The following is a 15751-nucleotide window of genomic DNA, read 5'->3' as shown; positions in this document are numbered from 1 at the left end:
AAAGGATGTGCAGACAACAGAAAAGACCTGCTTGCCTGTGTGACTCTTTGTAGTCTTAGTTGCGCGGTACAGCATGGGCTGTGCAAGCGCCACTAACGATTCCCTAGTTGCTCAGCCTCAACTTGACATGCGAGCCTGATACTGGATTGTTATTGCTGCCCAAAGCAATGTGCTGCTATGCGCACCTCGCCGACACTGCCACATCTTTAAATCCCTGCTACGGACGGATGATAAATCGCCTGCACGAAGCTTGGGATACTGTCTTTCACTCGAGATTTATGTCCCCCTCGAGTATCTGACGGACACTTACAGCGCATTGATGGAAGCATACGGGGAAGACCATGAAGGTCTCCGCAATTACATGCGAAGTTTTGGTGACAGTTCAATCTCGGTTGAGCTCATCGAAGTCTTCAAGAACACCAAGGGGACACCTACTGTCGTGAACGAACCATACTCCGATTGCAAGCTTTTGAAGAAGTATTTATGTAAGAAGGTCTGTCTTCCTTCCAAATGGATGCGGTATTACAAACACAGGAGCTCATCTTGAGACCTCACAGGCACCCAAGCACCAGACCATCAGAGTCCTGTAGGTGTGACCCAAGCATGAGTGGGCTGACGAATTCATTTGCTAATCATTGATGTAAGGAGCATTGCTCGTATGTCAGGGCCCCTGATGAGACTCTTGGGCTCCAAGTACGAGATGGACTACGAGCTTTGGACGGCCCACTTTCAGTTAAGCGACCGAGAATGGTTTGCTTGCCCACTAGTCGACCAAGGTGCGCTATAGACAACCCCATCACCACTTGCTCCAGCTGATTCGGGGTTGTTTAGGAGCACGTCGTTTCTCGTACTTCAACCTCTCATGTGTTGACTTCAGAAAGACCACGCCCAAAACTCCACAGGCTTATCAGTTCAATCAAAAGCTCAGTCACACGATGCGTTTGATGCGTCTTCTCGATGTTCGATCCTCGCACTCCCGACAGATCAATCCTCATCAGCTATCTTTGGGCTCTCGTGTTTACGTCGTGAGGCAGATTTCTGGATACATACGCCGAGACAAGGGCCTTTGGACGTTTATCTACATGTGCTATTCGTATACAGACATCAGCGACGCTCATCTCGACACAGAAATCCCTGGTAATACTCAGCCTCATCTATCCTCCTGGATCACTGAATTTCTGAACGTCAACTCACCCGATGAACTCGTTGCTGACCTGCAAGAAGATGGTTTTGGCTTCGTACAGCGAGTGTTGCGTGAGATCAAATCAACGTGGAAGCTGCTTCTTAACGACATGGAGGCTTTCCTGGAAGACATGGTAGTCGCCTCCATCATGCGAGCAATGCGGATGTATGCTAACACCTGCCATAGAATGAAGACTACAACGACGAAGAGTTGATCAACGCAGCGACCTGGCTACACCGTCAATTTATCTCCAACCTCGACTACTGCCAGCGACAATTACTGTACCACCAGCGCTACATTACCTACCTGACGGATGCGCCGATTCAAGAAGGGCTCTTCCTTGCTCCAGGAATATTCACCAAAGACCTCACGCAGGAGAGCGATGCCTTGCACATCATGAACAAAAGGCTTGTGAACCTACGTTCGCGTACTACGGATATGCTAGACACGGTGAGGCTAGATATACCAGACTCAGTGATCTACTAACGACCTTGCCAGGTACTCAGCCTAAGTACGGTGAAGCAGGCTCGGTTCGCACGAGAGATTGCAACGCTGCAACGTGAAGATGCCATTACCACATTCAACCAAGGAGAGAGTGTGCGGCGCTTGACAATTCTCAACATGGTCTATCTTCCCGCGACTTTCATAGCGGTAAGCAAAAAGCTCAATCCCTAACCTACATTCTTTGACATCGTGCAGACCATTTTTGGCATGAACGTAGCCGAGAATGCTGAGTCGCACTGGAGACTTTGGACTTTCGCTTTGAGCTCCATCCTGCTAACTGCATGCACATTGTGTCTTGCCTTCTTCAAAATTGCATCAACTGCGAAAGATCAGACAGTCATGCAGCTGACAACTGGCCAAACGCAAACGAAGGACAGCTTGTCCACTGACGCTGGGGTTATCAACCCCATGGCAGGCGAAGACGAAGAAAGCCTCGCGAACACGTTCCGCCAATGGGTGGCCAAGCTCGGAGCCGTGAGGGTCGTCTCGCAAAGCTCATCAAATCTGCACACTCGCAGACCCCGTTAAGAAGTATTCCAGCAGGGGCGGAAGCGTCACTATGGACGCCCTCAGAGGAGCTATAGCAGAGGTTCATGGCCTGCTATTACGTGGAGTGTTATCGGAACCGTCGGTCACGATGGTCACAATCATGGCATCCGACGCGAAGCGACCCTTGTAAGACCGTGGCATGGGAGGGGGCTAGAATGGAGACGTTTCTTTTGGTTTCCTTGTTATCTTTGCCCTTCCCTATTCGCCGCTCTAATCTCACACATGCATATGCTGACCGAGGCATCCTCGCTCCCCCGGCTAAGGATAGGGGGGAGGGGAAAACCCGCGTCTAATGATTTAGAAAGAACAATTCCACTCCGTAGCGATCGCGCCGCCACCCCATGGTGATGATGATAAAAAAGCAAAAACAACCCACGCACGCACGCAATGCATTAACGCAAACCAAACCCAAACCCAAACCCAAAACATCAAAAAGCCAAGCAAATCCCAAACAAGGACCATCAAGGCTTAAACCGATACCTCTTCCGATTCTCCTCCACCCACCACTCGGCCATCTGCACCGCCTTCTTGACCCACGCCTGCTGCACCTGGTTGTCGAGGCGGCGCACGAGCGTGTTGAAATCGAACGACAGCACCGCCTCCTTCTCGTACGAGTCCTCCGCCAGGTCCGTGAAGCGCCACTCGCTGCCGGCCATCAGCGGCACGATCAGGCGGAGCTCGGGGTGGTTGGCGTCGCGCACGGCGAGCGAGGACCCGCCCGGGTTCATGATCGTGAACTGCCAGCCGAGGTGCTTGTTGTCGTCCGAGATGGTCTTCTGCGAGCGCAGGAGGGACTGGCCCTCGTAGTTGCGGAGGAGCTCGCGGGCGGCGGTCGCTTCGCAGGGGGTGAGGGTTTGCGTTTCGAGGAGGAGGTCGAGGACGGTGGGCAGGATTTGCAGCGAGGTGACGGGCTCGGTGAGGTTGATGCGCGGGAGGCTCGGGTGGGAGACGACGAGGGGCACGTGGAAGTTGGAGATCTTGGGGTTGTGGTAGGGCGTGAAGGAGTTGTCTTCGGCGATGCTGAGGCCGTGGTCGCCGACGAAGATGATGAGCGTTTCGTCCGCGACGCCCTGCTCGTCGAGGATGTCGAGGATTTTGCCCAGCCAGCGGTCCACGTAGCCGATCGAGTTGAGGTAGCGCGACAGCATGTCCCAGTCTTTGTTGCCGGCGAGGTCGACCATTTTCTCGTCTTCGGGGAGGGAGAAGTCGTGGTGCGAGGTGCTGGTCAGGTGGGAGAGGAAGAGACGGTCGCCGGTCTTCTTGGCCGTGGCGAAGGCGTCGCGGAGGTAGTCCTCGATTGCGATCTCGGGCATGCCGTAGTAGTTGACGTCGCTGATGTTTTTGGGCGGGAACTTGTGGCCTTCTTCCTTCAGGTATTCGCCACCGATGATGTTGTCTTCGCTGAAGCCGAGCTTGGGCATCAGCAAGTCCTGGTTGTCGTATCCGAGTGTGGTCGATTGCATGTATTTGGAAGTCCAGTTGCTGGCTCCCTGATTGCTCTCGTTGCCACATTTGAGATCGTTGAATGCATCAAAAATGTGCGGCAAGCACGGCTGATAGATGTGCTGCGTGTACTCAATGTTGAAGTCGGCAACAAGTGGTACGATACCGCAATGCGTGCCGAGCAAGCTCTTTAATGTGTATGTGGCGGTCGTGTGCGCGTTCTGTGCACTGATTCCGCCGCGGAATGTACGGCCGTTGCGCTCGAGGTTGTGGCTGCCGTTGGCAAATCCGTTCTCAAGGTCACCAGTCAGATAGCGAGCCATCGGCGTCAGAGATGCGATTTGCTGCTCGATCTTAGGGGGGATCGTGTTGTTTTTAAACGTGCTCGCAAGTCGGTCCCAGACTCCAGCATTCTTCTTCAACGGGAAAACGTCCTTCCTTGTGCTCTCCAGCTTCATCAGCATCACGTGCTTAATGGGAACATCTCCAAGGTCGATTTTCTGAAGCTCCGGCAGAAGCTCCTGGTCGAGGTTGCTCAGCTCCAGCGGATCTTTCTCCGCGCTGTAATGAGGTTTGTTGTTGTACCAGTCCTCGAAGCCTGCGTGAGGTTTGTCTGGCAACCAGGAGAAAGCGATCGGCGGAGCCAGTGCGGTGATGTGCTGGAAGGTGACCGGAAGCGCCACAACAGTGGACAGAGTCGCTCCTACCATCAAATGAACAATCGGCATCAAAGGCAACGTCCAGGACAGGAAAACCAACGAGCTGTCAGGCGGACGGAACATTGTGCAGAGTACCTGCAGGGCCATGCCGAATCCAACGAGTAAGCGTAAGCAAATCATGAGTGCCGAAGCTGACGGAGGAGTCTGCTGACTGGAACCGGCAGAATTTGTCTCGAGGTCGTATGCGAAGTCATCAGAGTCGTCGTCGTGGTCTTGCGATAGTAAAAGGTAAGACTTGGGTTCTTCCTCCTCCGGCAGTTCCTTGCCTCGCCACTTGGCGAAACCTTTGCGTGCAAGTCTGTACAGCGCGTTTACAGGAACTCGCAACACGTCAATGCAAGTGTCGGCGACGACGAAGCAAACCGATTGCAACACCATCGACACCACGAAAAGGACCGCCATGACCACGAGCAGCATGAAAATTCCGGTGGCCAACATTTTAAAAGCCGAGGGGTCATGAATGGCTTTCATGTTCTTCCAGCGCAGTTCCGTGCCGGCTGTGATGTAGAAGGCCGTGCTGCCGGAGCCCATGAGCAGCAGCAGGGCGGAGATGCAGAAGGCAATGCATGTCGCAAAGATTCCCTGGTCCAGGAGCAATCGCAAAAGCAGCAGAACAACGGTATCCTGGAAAAAGAAAGACCAGCCCCAGCCGAATACGGTGTGCAGTTGTAATGCGTCCAGGTGGGCGTAGATGTGTAGCAGTTTCGCGCTCAGTATCGCGACGCAGGCGACGGCGAAGATGAACTGGCGGGTGAGAAGTCGAGACGCCACGCCCAGGAGGGTTTGCGCTAGGGCGACGAGGGACGAAGGCAGTCTCGACTCCATGCTGCAGGCGCCCGCAGGCAGAGAGGGGAGTCGATGGGGTCCGCTAGGGGAGTGTGTATACCAGTCTTTTGGGCGGTCGCAGGAAAGAATCTTCCCGGAATGTTCTCTCTCGCGCGCCTGCAGCGAACCTTGGGAGGCGAGCGCGCGGCCAGCGACGGCGACGGCGACGGCGACGGCGACGTAAAGGGGCCCTGCGGCACGGACTGGGGCTAGCCTGCAGATTTACGGGCGCTGCTTCGCCTGCGGTGCGAAGGCCTGCTACGCCTCCATCCTTCCACTCCACCCCGGAAAATGCCCGTATTTTTAGAGCGAGTGAATGGGCGCGGCCGCGATCACAAGGCTGCCTCGCCCGCGGGTCTGCGGTGAATAATGCGCTGTGCGGCGGCGGTCATGTGTGCGAGTGCTGCCGGCCGCCGCCAGCTCGTGCTGTGTATCTACCTTGCACTAATAATTTCGCCCTCCTCCACGTAGCCGATCTGATCGTGGCCCTGAGACGCTCTGCCGGCTCTGCACGACTCTTCCGCCCTCCGCGCCACCACATCACGCCAGACTGCCAACCGAAGCGACAGTCCTGCGTCCGTCCTCTGGCATGTGTCGCAGATGAGCACCAGCTCCTCCAATGGCGCCTCTAGGGCTGGGACTCGACGGCGTAGGATCGCAATATTCAGCCAGACACGGCGGAAACGCTCACGCGACACCGCCCGGCGGCGTCGCTGGCCCTGACGCTAGCTGAAACAGCCGCGGTCAAATGCGGACCCTGCCAAGGCTGTCTACCCGGATCAGGCAGCGACTCGCGTGTCTCCCTTCGCCGGCGCCGCTGATAGGCTGGCGTCTCGAGCTTGTACGTGGCCTGTTATGCGTGCTTATGCACCTCGAAAGTAAGGCACACCGGAGTGCATGCCCTGCGCCGCCGCCGCCTGCATTCTTCCTATTATTGCCTGACTATTGTCTCCTCTACGCCTTCTGCTCTGCGGCACCAGCTGCGGCGTCTTGCACGAGTCGGCCGCCTGCACCACGCTTAGCCGCTGCTGAAATTGCCACATCTCCTGACTGGCGGGATAGCGCAGAAGGACGCGCGCTTCTCTGTGCGCCGTCACACCTTCTCTCCAGGTCGTCATCAGCTGGAAAAACTCCGTTTCGCCCGGGCACCACCCGGCTGGCATCCGACTGGGCGCGCTCGCGCTCGTGCACTACCGCCTCCTAATGCAAACCTAGACTATATACAGTATACACAGGGACACTCATCCTTTCTGCTTTTCCACCAAGCCCCGCCGCATCCTCTGCCTGCGCCTAATCGCCAACGCCCATTGCGCATTCCGGCATAAAGCCCGAACAGTCCAGAAAACGCCGCTTTGCAAGCCGTCGGCGCCTGCGAGGCGACAGTGGCGACATCTCTCCCCGCGTGTCGACCGACAGCACCAGCGCGCGCCTGGCTGACCTCGCAGGCGACGGCGGCCCGATCACCAGGCTACGAGCGCAGCCGTACCGCACTGCACTGCATCTCGCTACCGTCCGATTCATAATATTCCCCGCGATCTTGCTTTATTGTTTCTTCAGCCTCAGTGGAGGTGGCATCCGTCATACCGCAGGCGGCACAGCCTCGCTCTGCTCGCTTCGCAACGCGATGGATGCGAAGGATTGCGGGGTTTGTCTTGTCCTGCAATGGTTGTCATGCGGTGTCGCGACTGTATATTTGTCCGTGGAATTTCCGCGGTGACTACTGCCACCTGGATGCGATGTTACATAGCCTAAATCCTGCAATTCTTGACTCGGGGTGCGCGGAGAGCGAGCCGTTTCAGAGAGGCACTTGACAGCTGAAGACAGAGTTGTGGTCGTCTGGCGGGAGGCCACAATTATTATGCAAGCGGCTCCATTAAATTGGATGACATACTGTAGCAATTGCGCGTCAAGAGATTGGCCTTTCTCTCTGCCGATCTGGCCCAGGATCGTCGTCTCGGCAATTGCTTGACTAATCGTCTCGACTTGAGTAGTGGACGTGGAGCCCGCCGCCTCCAGCTCAGAGCAATCCATCTCCCAAACACGCGTGAAGAAATCAGACTCATGGCGAGTAAGGTAAGCATGCCATCACCCCAGATGCAGTCCCGGAAACCAGGATTGTTGAAACAGGGCTGCTTTACTGCGGAGTGCATGAGAGACACGAGGCTCGAGAATTCCATGGCTCGCATGGCTCGCATGGCTCCTGACCTTCGACGCTCTCTGCGTGCTTCCCACGTGCAACGCGTGCCTTCTCCCAAGCCTCAGGCCCTCCACGCGGAGCCGCCAGCCCACCAAGCCAGACCCCTCCCCGCAACTCTGATCTGGCCCATCGGCCATCTGCGACGCTCTCGAAGATAAGGACAAGCGAGTCTTGGAGAGCAACCACACCTGCCGCTATCAGTATATCGCTAAGTATTCGAGCAACTAGCATTTCTTCTAGATCTGATTCTTCCAATTCACACCTTCAATTCTACCATCCCCTGTTCTCCGGCGTCCGCGTTCATAGCCCTCTCATTGATCCCTCAGCAACAACCAGGGCCCTCTCAACCCCAAACGAACAGATGTATACCCAACCGCAATAGAACCCTCCACAGAACCAACCAACCTCAGCATCCCCAACCATGGCGCCCGGCCTCATCGTCCCCGAGCCCGCAGCCCCGACCACCTCCCTCCGCTCCCTCGCCTCCCTCACAGAATCCTGGTCCGACACCCTCACCTTCTACCTCAACGGCACGCGCGTCTCCCTCGACGACGCCGACCCCGAAGCCACCCTCCTCGAATACCTGCGCGGCGTCGGCCTGACCGGCACCAAGCTCGGCTGCGCCGAAGGCGGCTGCGGCGCCTGCACCGTCGTCGTCTCCCAGTTCAACCCCACCACGCGCAGAATCTACCACGCCAGCGTCAACGCCTGCCTCGCGCCGCTCGTCAGCGTCGACGGCAAGCACGTCGTCACCGTCGAGGGGATCGGGAGCGTGGGCAGGCCGCACGCGGTTCAGGAGCGGATCGCGCGCGGGAATGGAAGCCAGTGCGGGTTCTGCACGCCGGGCATCGTCATGAGCGCGTATGCGCTGCTGAGGAATAAGAGTGCGCCGACGGAGCATGAGGTCGAGGAGGCGTTCGATGGCAATCTGTGCAGGTGTACGGGGTACAGGCCGATTTTGGACGCGGCGCAGTCGTTTAGTGCTGGGGCTGGGGCTGGGGCGGGGTGTGGGATGAGTACGGCGAATGGCGGGGGTGGGTGTTGTATGGAGAAAGGTGGTGGTGGTGGTTGCTGTAAGAGCGGTGCGAATGGGGTTGATGGGGAGAATGGAGAGCCCGCGAAGAAGTACACGCCGCCGGGGTTCATTGAGTACAATCCGGAGACGGAGCTCATTTTCCCGCCGGCGCTGAAGAGGCATGAGTACAAGCCGCTGGCGTTTGGGAACAAGCGGAAGAAGTGGTTTAGGCCTACGACGCTGCGGGAGCTGCTGGAGATCAAGGCTGCGAATCCCAGCGCGAAGATGATCGGTGGCAGCACGGAGACGCAGATCGAGGTCAAGTTCAAGGCCATGTCCTACACGCATTCGGTGTTTGTGGGCGATATTGCCGAGCTGCGGCAGTACAAGTTCGAGGATGATCATCTTGAAATCGGCGGCAACATTACACTCACGGATCTTGAGGATCTGGCGAAGGAGGCATTGAAGCATTATGGAGCGGAGAAGGGCCAGCCGTTCGAGGCGATATACAGACAGCTCCGGTACTTTGCAGGCCGACAGATCAGGAACGTGGGCACACCGGCAGGCAATCTGGCTACTGCTTCGCCCATCTCAGATCTGAACCCGGTTTTTGTCGCCACCAACGCAACACTAGTCGCGAAGAGCCTCGAAGAAACGATCGAGATCCCCATGAGCGAGTTCTTTAAAGCTTACCGCGTCACTGCTCTTCCGCCCGACGCAATCATCGCGAGCATTCGTATCCCAGTCTTCCAGAAGGGAGAGTACATGCGTGCTTACAAGCAGGCTAAGCGAAAAGACGACGACATCGCCATTGTCAACGCAGCCCTCCGCGTGCGCCTGTCCGATTCGAACGTAGTCGAAGACTGCTCGCTCGTCTACGGCGGCATGGCGCCTATCACCATCGCCGCCAAGCAAGCCATGGCCTTCCTGAACGGCAAGACCTTCACAGACCCCAAGACTCTCGAAGGCGTCATGAGCGAACTCGAGCACGACTTCAACCTCCGCTTCGGCGTGCCCGGCGGCATGGCTACGTATCGCAAGTCACTCGCGCTCGGCTTCTTCTACAGATTCTATGCCGAGGTCCTCTCCGCTCTGCCCTCCGCGACGAAGCAGGACGTCGACGAAGACTGCATCGCCGAGATCGAGCGCGAGATCAGCAAGGGCCGCAAAGACCACACCGCCGGCGCCGCCTACGAGCAGAAGATCCTCGGCAAGGAGGCTCCTCACGTCGCCGCCCTGAAGCAGTCGACCGGCGAGGCACAGTACACCGATGACATCCCTGTGCAGCAGAACGAGCTGTACGGCCACCTCGTTCTGTCGACCAAGGCGCACGCGAAACTCGTCTCCGTCGACGCCGGGCCCGCGCTCGAGCTGCCCGGCGTCACGGCGTACATCGACCATAAAGACTTGCCCAACGAGAAGGCGAACTGGTGGGGCGCGCCCAACTGCGACGAGGTCTTCTTCGCCGTCGACGAGGTCTTCACCGCCGGCCAGCCGATCGGTTTGATCCTAGGCAAGACCGCGAAAATCGCCGAGGCCGGCGCCAGGGCGGTGAGAGTGGAGTACGAGGAGCTGCCGGCGATTTTCACCATCGAGGAGGCGATCGAGAAGGACTCTTACTTCCCGCACTTCCACTACATCCAAGACGGCGACGTGGAGAAGGCGTTCAAGAAGGCGGACCACGTCTTCGAGGGTGTGGCGCGCATGGGCGGCCAGGAGCACTTTTACCTCGAGACGAACGCTTGCGTGGCTGTGCCGAAGCCCGAGGATGGCGAGATGGAGGTGTGGACGTCGACGCAGAATCCGGCTGAGACGCAGTCGTACGTCGCGCAGGTGACTGGCGTCGCGGCGAATAAGATTGTCGCGAAGGTGAAGAGGCTGGGTGGTGGATTTGGCGGCAAAGAGACGAGGAGTATTCAGCTGGCTGGTATTTGTGCTGTTGCGGCCAAGAAGACGAAGCGACCTGTGCGGTGTATGCTCAACCGAGACGACGACATTTTGACTTCCGGACAGAGGCATCCGTTCCTGGCTCGATGGAAGGTGGCGGTCAACAAGGACGGCAAGCTTCAAGCTCTCGATGCGGACGTCTTCAACAACGGCGGCTGGTCGCAGGATCTCAGCGCTGCCGTCGTCGATCGAGCGCTCAGCCATATCGACAACACGTACAGAATTCCCAATACGTATGTGCGTGGACGCGTTTGCAAGACGAACACCGTCTCTAATACTGCTTTCCGAGGATTTGGCGGACCCCAGGGAATGTTCATCGCGGAGACGTACATGGAGGAGATCGCTGATCAGCTCGGCATGCCGGTCGACAAGGTTCGCGAGATCAACATGTACAAGGCCAATGAGCCCACACACTTCCGCCAGCCGCTGAAGGATTGGTACGTGCCTCTCATGTGGAAGCAGCTTCGCGAGGAATCTGCCTACGAACAGCGGAAGGAAGAGATTGCGAAGTTCAACGCAGAGCACAAGTGGAAGAAGCGAGGCCTTTCCATCATCCCCACAAAGTTCGGCATTTCCTTCACAGCACTATTCCTCAACCAGGCCGGCGCACTGGTACACATCTATCACGACGGCAGCGTCCTCGTCGCTCACGGCGGAACAGAAATGGGTCAAGGCTTGCACACAAAGATGACCATGATTGCGGCCGAAGCGCTCGGCGTGCCGCAAGAAAACGTCTACATCTCCGAAACAGCCACCAACACCGTCGCCAACACCTCTTCGACCGCCGCCAGCGCCAGCTCCGACCTCAACGGCTACGCGATCTTCAACGCCTGCGAGCAGATCAACGCCCGCCTCGCGCCCTACCGCGAGAAGCTCGGCCCCGACGCCTCCATGAAGGCCCTCGCCCACGCCGCCTATTTCGACCGCGTCAACCTCTCCGCCAACGGCTTCTACAAGACCCCCGACATCGGCTACGTCTGGGGCCCCAACACGGGCCAGATGTTCTTCTACTTCACGCAGGGCGTCGCGGCCGCCGAAGTCGAGATCGACTGCCTGACGGGCGACTGGACGACGCGCCGCGCCGACCTCAAAATGGACGTCGGCCGCTCCATCAACCCGGCCATCGACTACGGGCAGATCGAGGGCGCCTTCGTGCAAGGACTCGGCCTCTTCACGATGGAGGAGTCGCTGTGGCAGCGCTCCTCGGGCCAGATCTTCACGCGCGGCCCGGGCGCGTACAAGATCCCGGGCTTCAGGGACATCCCGCAGGAGTTCAACGTGAGTCTGCTCAAGGACGTCAACTGGGAGAATCTGCGCACGATCCAGCGCTCGAGGGGCGTGGGCGAGCCGCCTTTGTTCCTGGGCAGCAGTGTTTTCTTCGCGATTAGGGATGCGCTGAAGGCGGCGAGGAGGCAGTGGGGCGAGACGGGCTTGTTGAGTTTGAGGAGTCCCGCGACGGTCGAGAGGATTAGGGTCAGTTGTGCGGATCCGATTGTGAAGAGGGCGGAGGTTGTGGCGGAGGAGGGGGAGAAGAGTTGGTTTATGAGTATTTAGGTGGGGTTTTTGGGTGGTGGAGCTGAGGGTGTTTGATGGATTATGTTGTTATGATGGTATGATCAAGTTACAAGTCTACGACTCTGTTAGTACAACATTATTTTTGTGATCTAGTAAAGATCCGGGTTTATGTCAGCGTATCTTACTATACTCTGCTCTCACCTCTTCTCGCATACCACATGTCGCGCACGAGGAGACGATCCCACGTCCCTTCCTTTCGCCGCTGGCTGTTTCATCGCGCCATGACGCGCTGCTCCGTGCACTCACCGACACCTTGGTGGTTTTAGACACATGCTTCAAGGGCAGTCTCGGAGGATGTCTGCTTTACGATCAGGCTGCTGCTTGTTGCATCTCTTCGCATGCGCCGACTTCTGCCATGTGTACGCGTTGCGGCGAGGGCGTCCTCATCAGCCGTAACGTGCCGAACATCATGGAACACGCGCGTGAGCTTTCCAGCTCAGCATCGAATGATCAGCACCACCAGTTGCGAGCTTCTGGATTCTGATTCCCTGATAGAAGAGGAGAGACTACGTGGCTATAGAGCGGGGCACTACTATCCGGTCAGGATCGGCGACGTCTTCCAAGACCGTTACAGCATCATTGGCAAACTCGGGTACGGGACGTCTTCCACTGTCTGGCTGTGTCACGACCTACAAAATCCGAAAGAGAAGACCTACGTTGCTCTCAAGGTCTGCACCAATTGCTCCCAATTGCCCTGCGAACTCGCAATCTACAACCACATCGACAGCGTGTCCTCAGAGCACGCCGGGCGGGATCGCGTGCGACGACTACTGGAATCTTTCGAAATCAACGGTCCTCACGGAACGCACGCATGTCTCGTCCACGAGGCCTTGGGAATGAACCTCGAAGAACTTCGAGAGCTGGTCCCAGGGCGTATGTTCGCCGCGGACCTCATTCGGCAGACTCTCCGCGAGGTGCTGCGCGGCTTGCATTTCTTGCACGAGGAAGCTGGTGTCATTCATACAGGTTAGCGATGGATCTTACTGACTTCGATACTGGCTAATTGTAAATTCATTCAGACATACAGCCCAAGAACATCCTGCTGGGCGTCTTGGACAATTCTGCGTTCGTCAGATTCGAGCGCGATGAGCTTGAGAGACCAATGCCGCGGAAGAAATTGCCTGACCGCACGGTGTACGTCTCAAGGCCGATGCCGCTCGCAAAGGGGCCACCTTCGCTGTGTGATCTAGGCGAGGCACGGTTCTATCATCCCGGTAACATCGGCCTCGTGATGCCAGATCTCTACCGGGCGCCTGAGGCCGTGCTGGAAATGCCCTGGAGCTACTCTATCGACTTGTGGGGGTTTGCGATGACTGTACGTTTGCTCTCTGTGTTCGAACGATGTGGATATCAGGACTAAACTTCCATTTAGCTGTGGGACCTCTTCGAGCCAGAAAGGCTCTTCACTCCTCATAACGAAGATGGGCGCTATTCGGAGCATCGCCATCTGGCGCAAATGGTAGCGATCATGGGACCTCCTCCGCTTGACTTCCTGCGACGCTCGGATAAGAGCATGCTCTTTTGGGACGACCAAGGCGCCTGGAAAGGAGAAGTGCCCATTCCCGATATTACACTGGAAAGTGCGGAAAAGCGGTTGGCTGGCGACGAGAAAAAGCTGTTTCTAGACTTCTTGAGAAAGATTCTACAGTGGAAGCCGGAAGACAGGCAAGATATCCGCACGGTCTTCATGGACGAGTGGTTACTGGCTGATCTGATTGAGTCGGGGGAGGTTGTTCAAGAGTAGGGAAGAACGTCGTTGGTGGGTGTCTTTTGTCTATGGTTAGTTGATCTTCGAGTGAGAGAGCATGCGGTGAATCTTCAGCCTCGCCGTATCGGATTGGTCCTGCCAGCCGCGCAGCTAAACTGAGGTCGCGCCGGCACAGGTTTGAATATGCACGTGGCTGAGATAGTACAAAGTTGGGCTGGTATCATCATGCAGGCTGACCTGCTCAGACGTTGGGTACCTTCAGCCTGATGGCACACAAGCTCATCATCATTCGGCTGCGCCAGCTTGTAACAGGCTTCGCGTTCCATACTCAGCAAAGCACTACGTCGAAAGCAAGAATCACCCAGCCCAGTCTCTAGGCAATATTGACTCTAGGTCCTTCCTACAGACGCCGAGATGGACTCCTCCCCGCAAGCCGGAAACATATGAAGGTGGACAGAGCCACTTAGGCAATGTCTACAACTTTTGTGAACCGAGCGATCAAAGAGCTATTCGCGCAATACTCGAGAGCCTCGGCTACGCCGGCATGAACGATCGCAGGGATACATTGGATGAGTGTCAGGAGGGGACGTTCGATTAGACGTTCTTAGAAGGCAAAACAGACTTTGTTACAAGTCGTTACACCTATTCGTCTGAGCCCGACGACGAATATGTCGAAAAACAGACCGTCGACTTGAACTTCAAAGCCTGGTTGCAGCAGGAAGACCGGGGATTTTTTTGTGTTCTGGGTAAGCCAGGGTCAGGGAAGTCAACATTCATGTATCGTCATACGAAGCATAATCTCTATTTTGCCTGAAGATGGCTGACAGGCGAGTAGGAAATCTTTCGCCTCGAACAGCGAGACGGATAGTGTGCTGCAGGCCTGGGCAGGGAGAGACACCCTCGTGCGAGCCGACCACTTTTTCTGGATCCTAGGCACTGCCATGCAGAAGACATTTGAGGGATTGCTACGCAGCTTATTGTACTCCATTTTGCTCACACTTTCGCAATCAGGCGAAACGGCAGATATGGGGGCGATCAAGCGAATCTGTGGACCTCGGTGGACATCAAGCAACAAACGCAGAACGTGGAACCGCAAAGAGTTGAGGGACACACTGGCTCGGCTTCCCACAGTGCCGGAGACGAAGTTCTTCTTTTCTGTGGATGCTTTAGACGAGTGCGGGCCGCAAGGTCAACTAGACTCCTTTGCTGAAGAAATCCTCTGGATTTCACGTTTGCCCAACATCAAGATTTGCGTCTCTTGCCGACCATGGAGGGCTTTTACCGGGAAATTCGAGAACGCCCCTACCCTTCACTTGGACCAACTCACCTACCACGACATGGAGCTCTACGTTGAGGCCCAATTAGTCCATGCAGAAGCAGCACTTTGCTCAATCTCCCAATTTCGCGATGGGGATGTCGCCGCTAAAAACCTCGTACGACATATTACAGCTTCTGCAGACGGTGTCTTTCTCTGGCTTAGGTTCATCACAGAAGAGGTCTGCACAGAATTACGAAAAGGCGGGACATTGGAGGAATTACACCAGACCATCGCCGGTATTCCAAAGGATCTCAACGAGTATTATCATGATCTGATCTTCGATCGCATCGGGAAGACCCGCCAGAACGTATTGGATACCGCGGCTGCTTTAAAACTTGCTGTGGAAATTGCCATGGCAGAAGATCAGCGTACACTTGATCCCTTCGATGGCACTGATGAAATCTTCCCTTGCGCAGAATCTTTCTGTAATTTCTGGTTGTTGCGCAATGGCTTCCTGAAGCCTGGCTTCTCATGGAGAGATCTATTGGACATCAATCTGCCCAATAGCCAAGACATGATACACCAGACAGCAGGATTCCTGGACGAGACGTGTAAAGATCTGCTTGTGCTGCACAAACATGAAAGAGGAAGAGCTCATGTTACATTTTTTCATCGCACAGTGTTCGAATTTTTGTGCGATCGAGATGCAAGGCTTGATCTGGAGCAGAACGCGCCAGCTCATTTCTCTGATCCGGACTTTCTCTACAGGCTCTCCGAGTTACGCTGTATCCGTTTCCTGTCTGGTGAGAATGAAAATTGTGAGACTTC

At 56.3% G+C, this 15751-nt stretch overlaps 4 protein-coding genes across 4 annotated transcripts; 3 read left to right on the top strand and 1 right to left on the bottom strand.

Annotated features, from left to right (window-relative positions):
• Nucleotides 1-319: 319 nt before the first annotated feature.
• WHR41_05974 (uncharacterized protein) lies at nt 320-2215 on the top strand (the record flags this gene model as incomplete). The annotated part of the gene is made up of 7 exons (XM_069374579.1): nt 320-493; nt 558-586; nt 646-776; nt 832-1316; nt 1370-1633; nt 1682-1834; nt 1883-2215. The coding sequence occupies 7 exons, from the start codon at nt 320-322 to the stop codon at nt 2213-2215; spliced, it is 1569 nt and encodes a 522-aa protein (XP_069228799.1).
• A 482-nt stretch (nt 2216-2697) lies between these two features.
• Nucleotides 2698-5223, bottom strand: WHR41_05973 (uncharacterized protein; the record flags this gene model as incomplete). Its single annotated transcript, XM_069374578.1, has 1 exon — nt 2698-5223. One exon carries the CDS (start codon nt 5221-5223, stop codon nt 2698-2700), a length of 2526 nt encoding a protein of 841 aa, XP_069228804.1.
• A 2618-nt stretch (nt 5224-7841) lies between these two features.
• hxA (Xanthine dehydrogenase) lies at nt 7842-11936 on the top strand (the record flags this gene model as incomplete). The annotated part of the gene is made up of 1 exon (XM_069374577.1): nt 7842-11936. One exon carries the CDS (start codon nt 7842-7844, stop codon nt 11934-11936), a length of 4095 nt encoding a protein of 1364 aa, XP_069228805.1.
• Nucleotides 11937-12179: 243 nt separating this feature from the next.
• WHR41_05971 (uncharacterized protein) lies at nt 12180-14300 on the top strand. The gene is made up of 3 exons (XM_069374576.1): nt 12180-12923; nt 12977-13272; nt 13330-14300. The coding sequence occupies exons 1-3, from the start codon at nt 12296-12298 to the stop codon at nt 13699-13701; spliced, it is 1296 nt and encodes a 431-aa protein (XP_069228802.1). The 5' UTR covers nt 12180-12295; the 3' UTR covers nt 13702-14300.
• The last annotated feature ends 1451 nt before the right edge of the window (nt 14301-15751 follow it).

The sequence above is a fragment of the Cladosporium halotolerans genome (assembly GCF_011745625.1).
Source record: "Cladosporium halotolerans strain TM138-S3 chromosome Unknown Sca18, whole genome shotgun sequence".
Taxonomy (NCBI): Eukaryota; Fungi; Ascomycota; class Dothideomycetes; order Cladosporiales; family Cladosporiaceae; genus Cladosporium; species Cladosporium halotolerans.
This window is presented reverse-complemented; position numbering and strand designations above follow the sequence as displayed.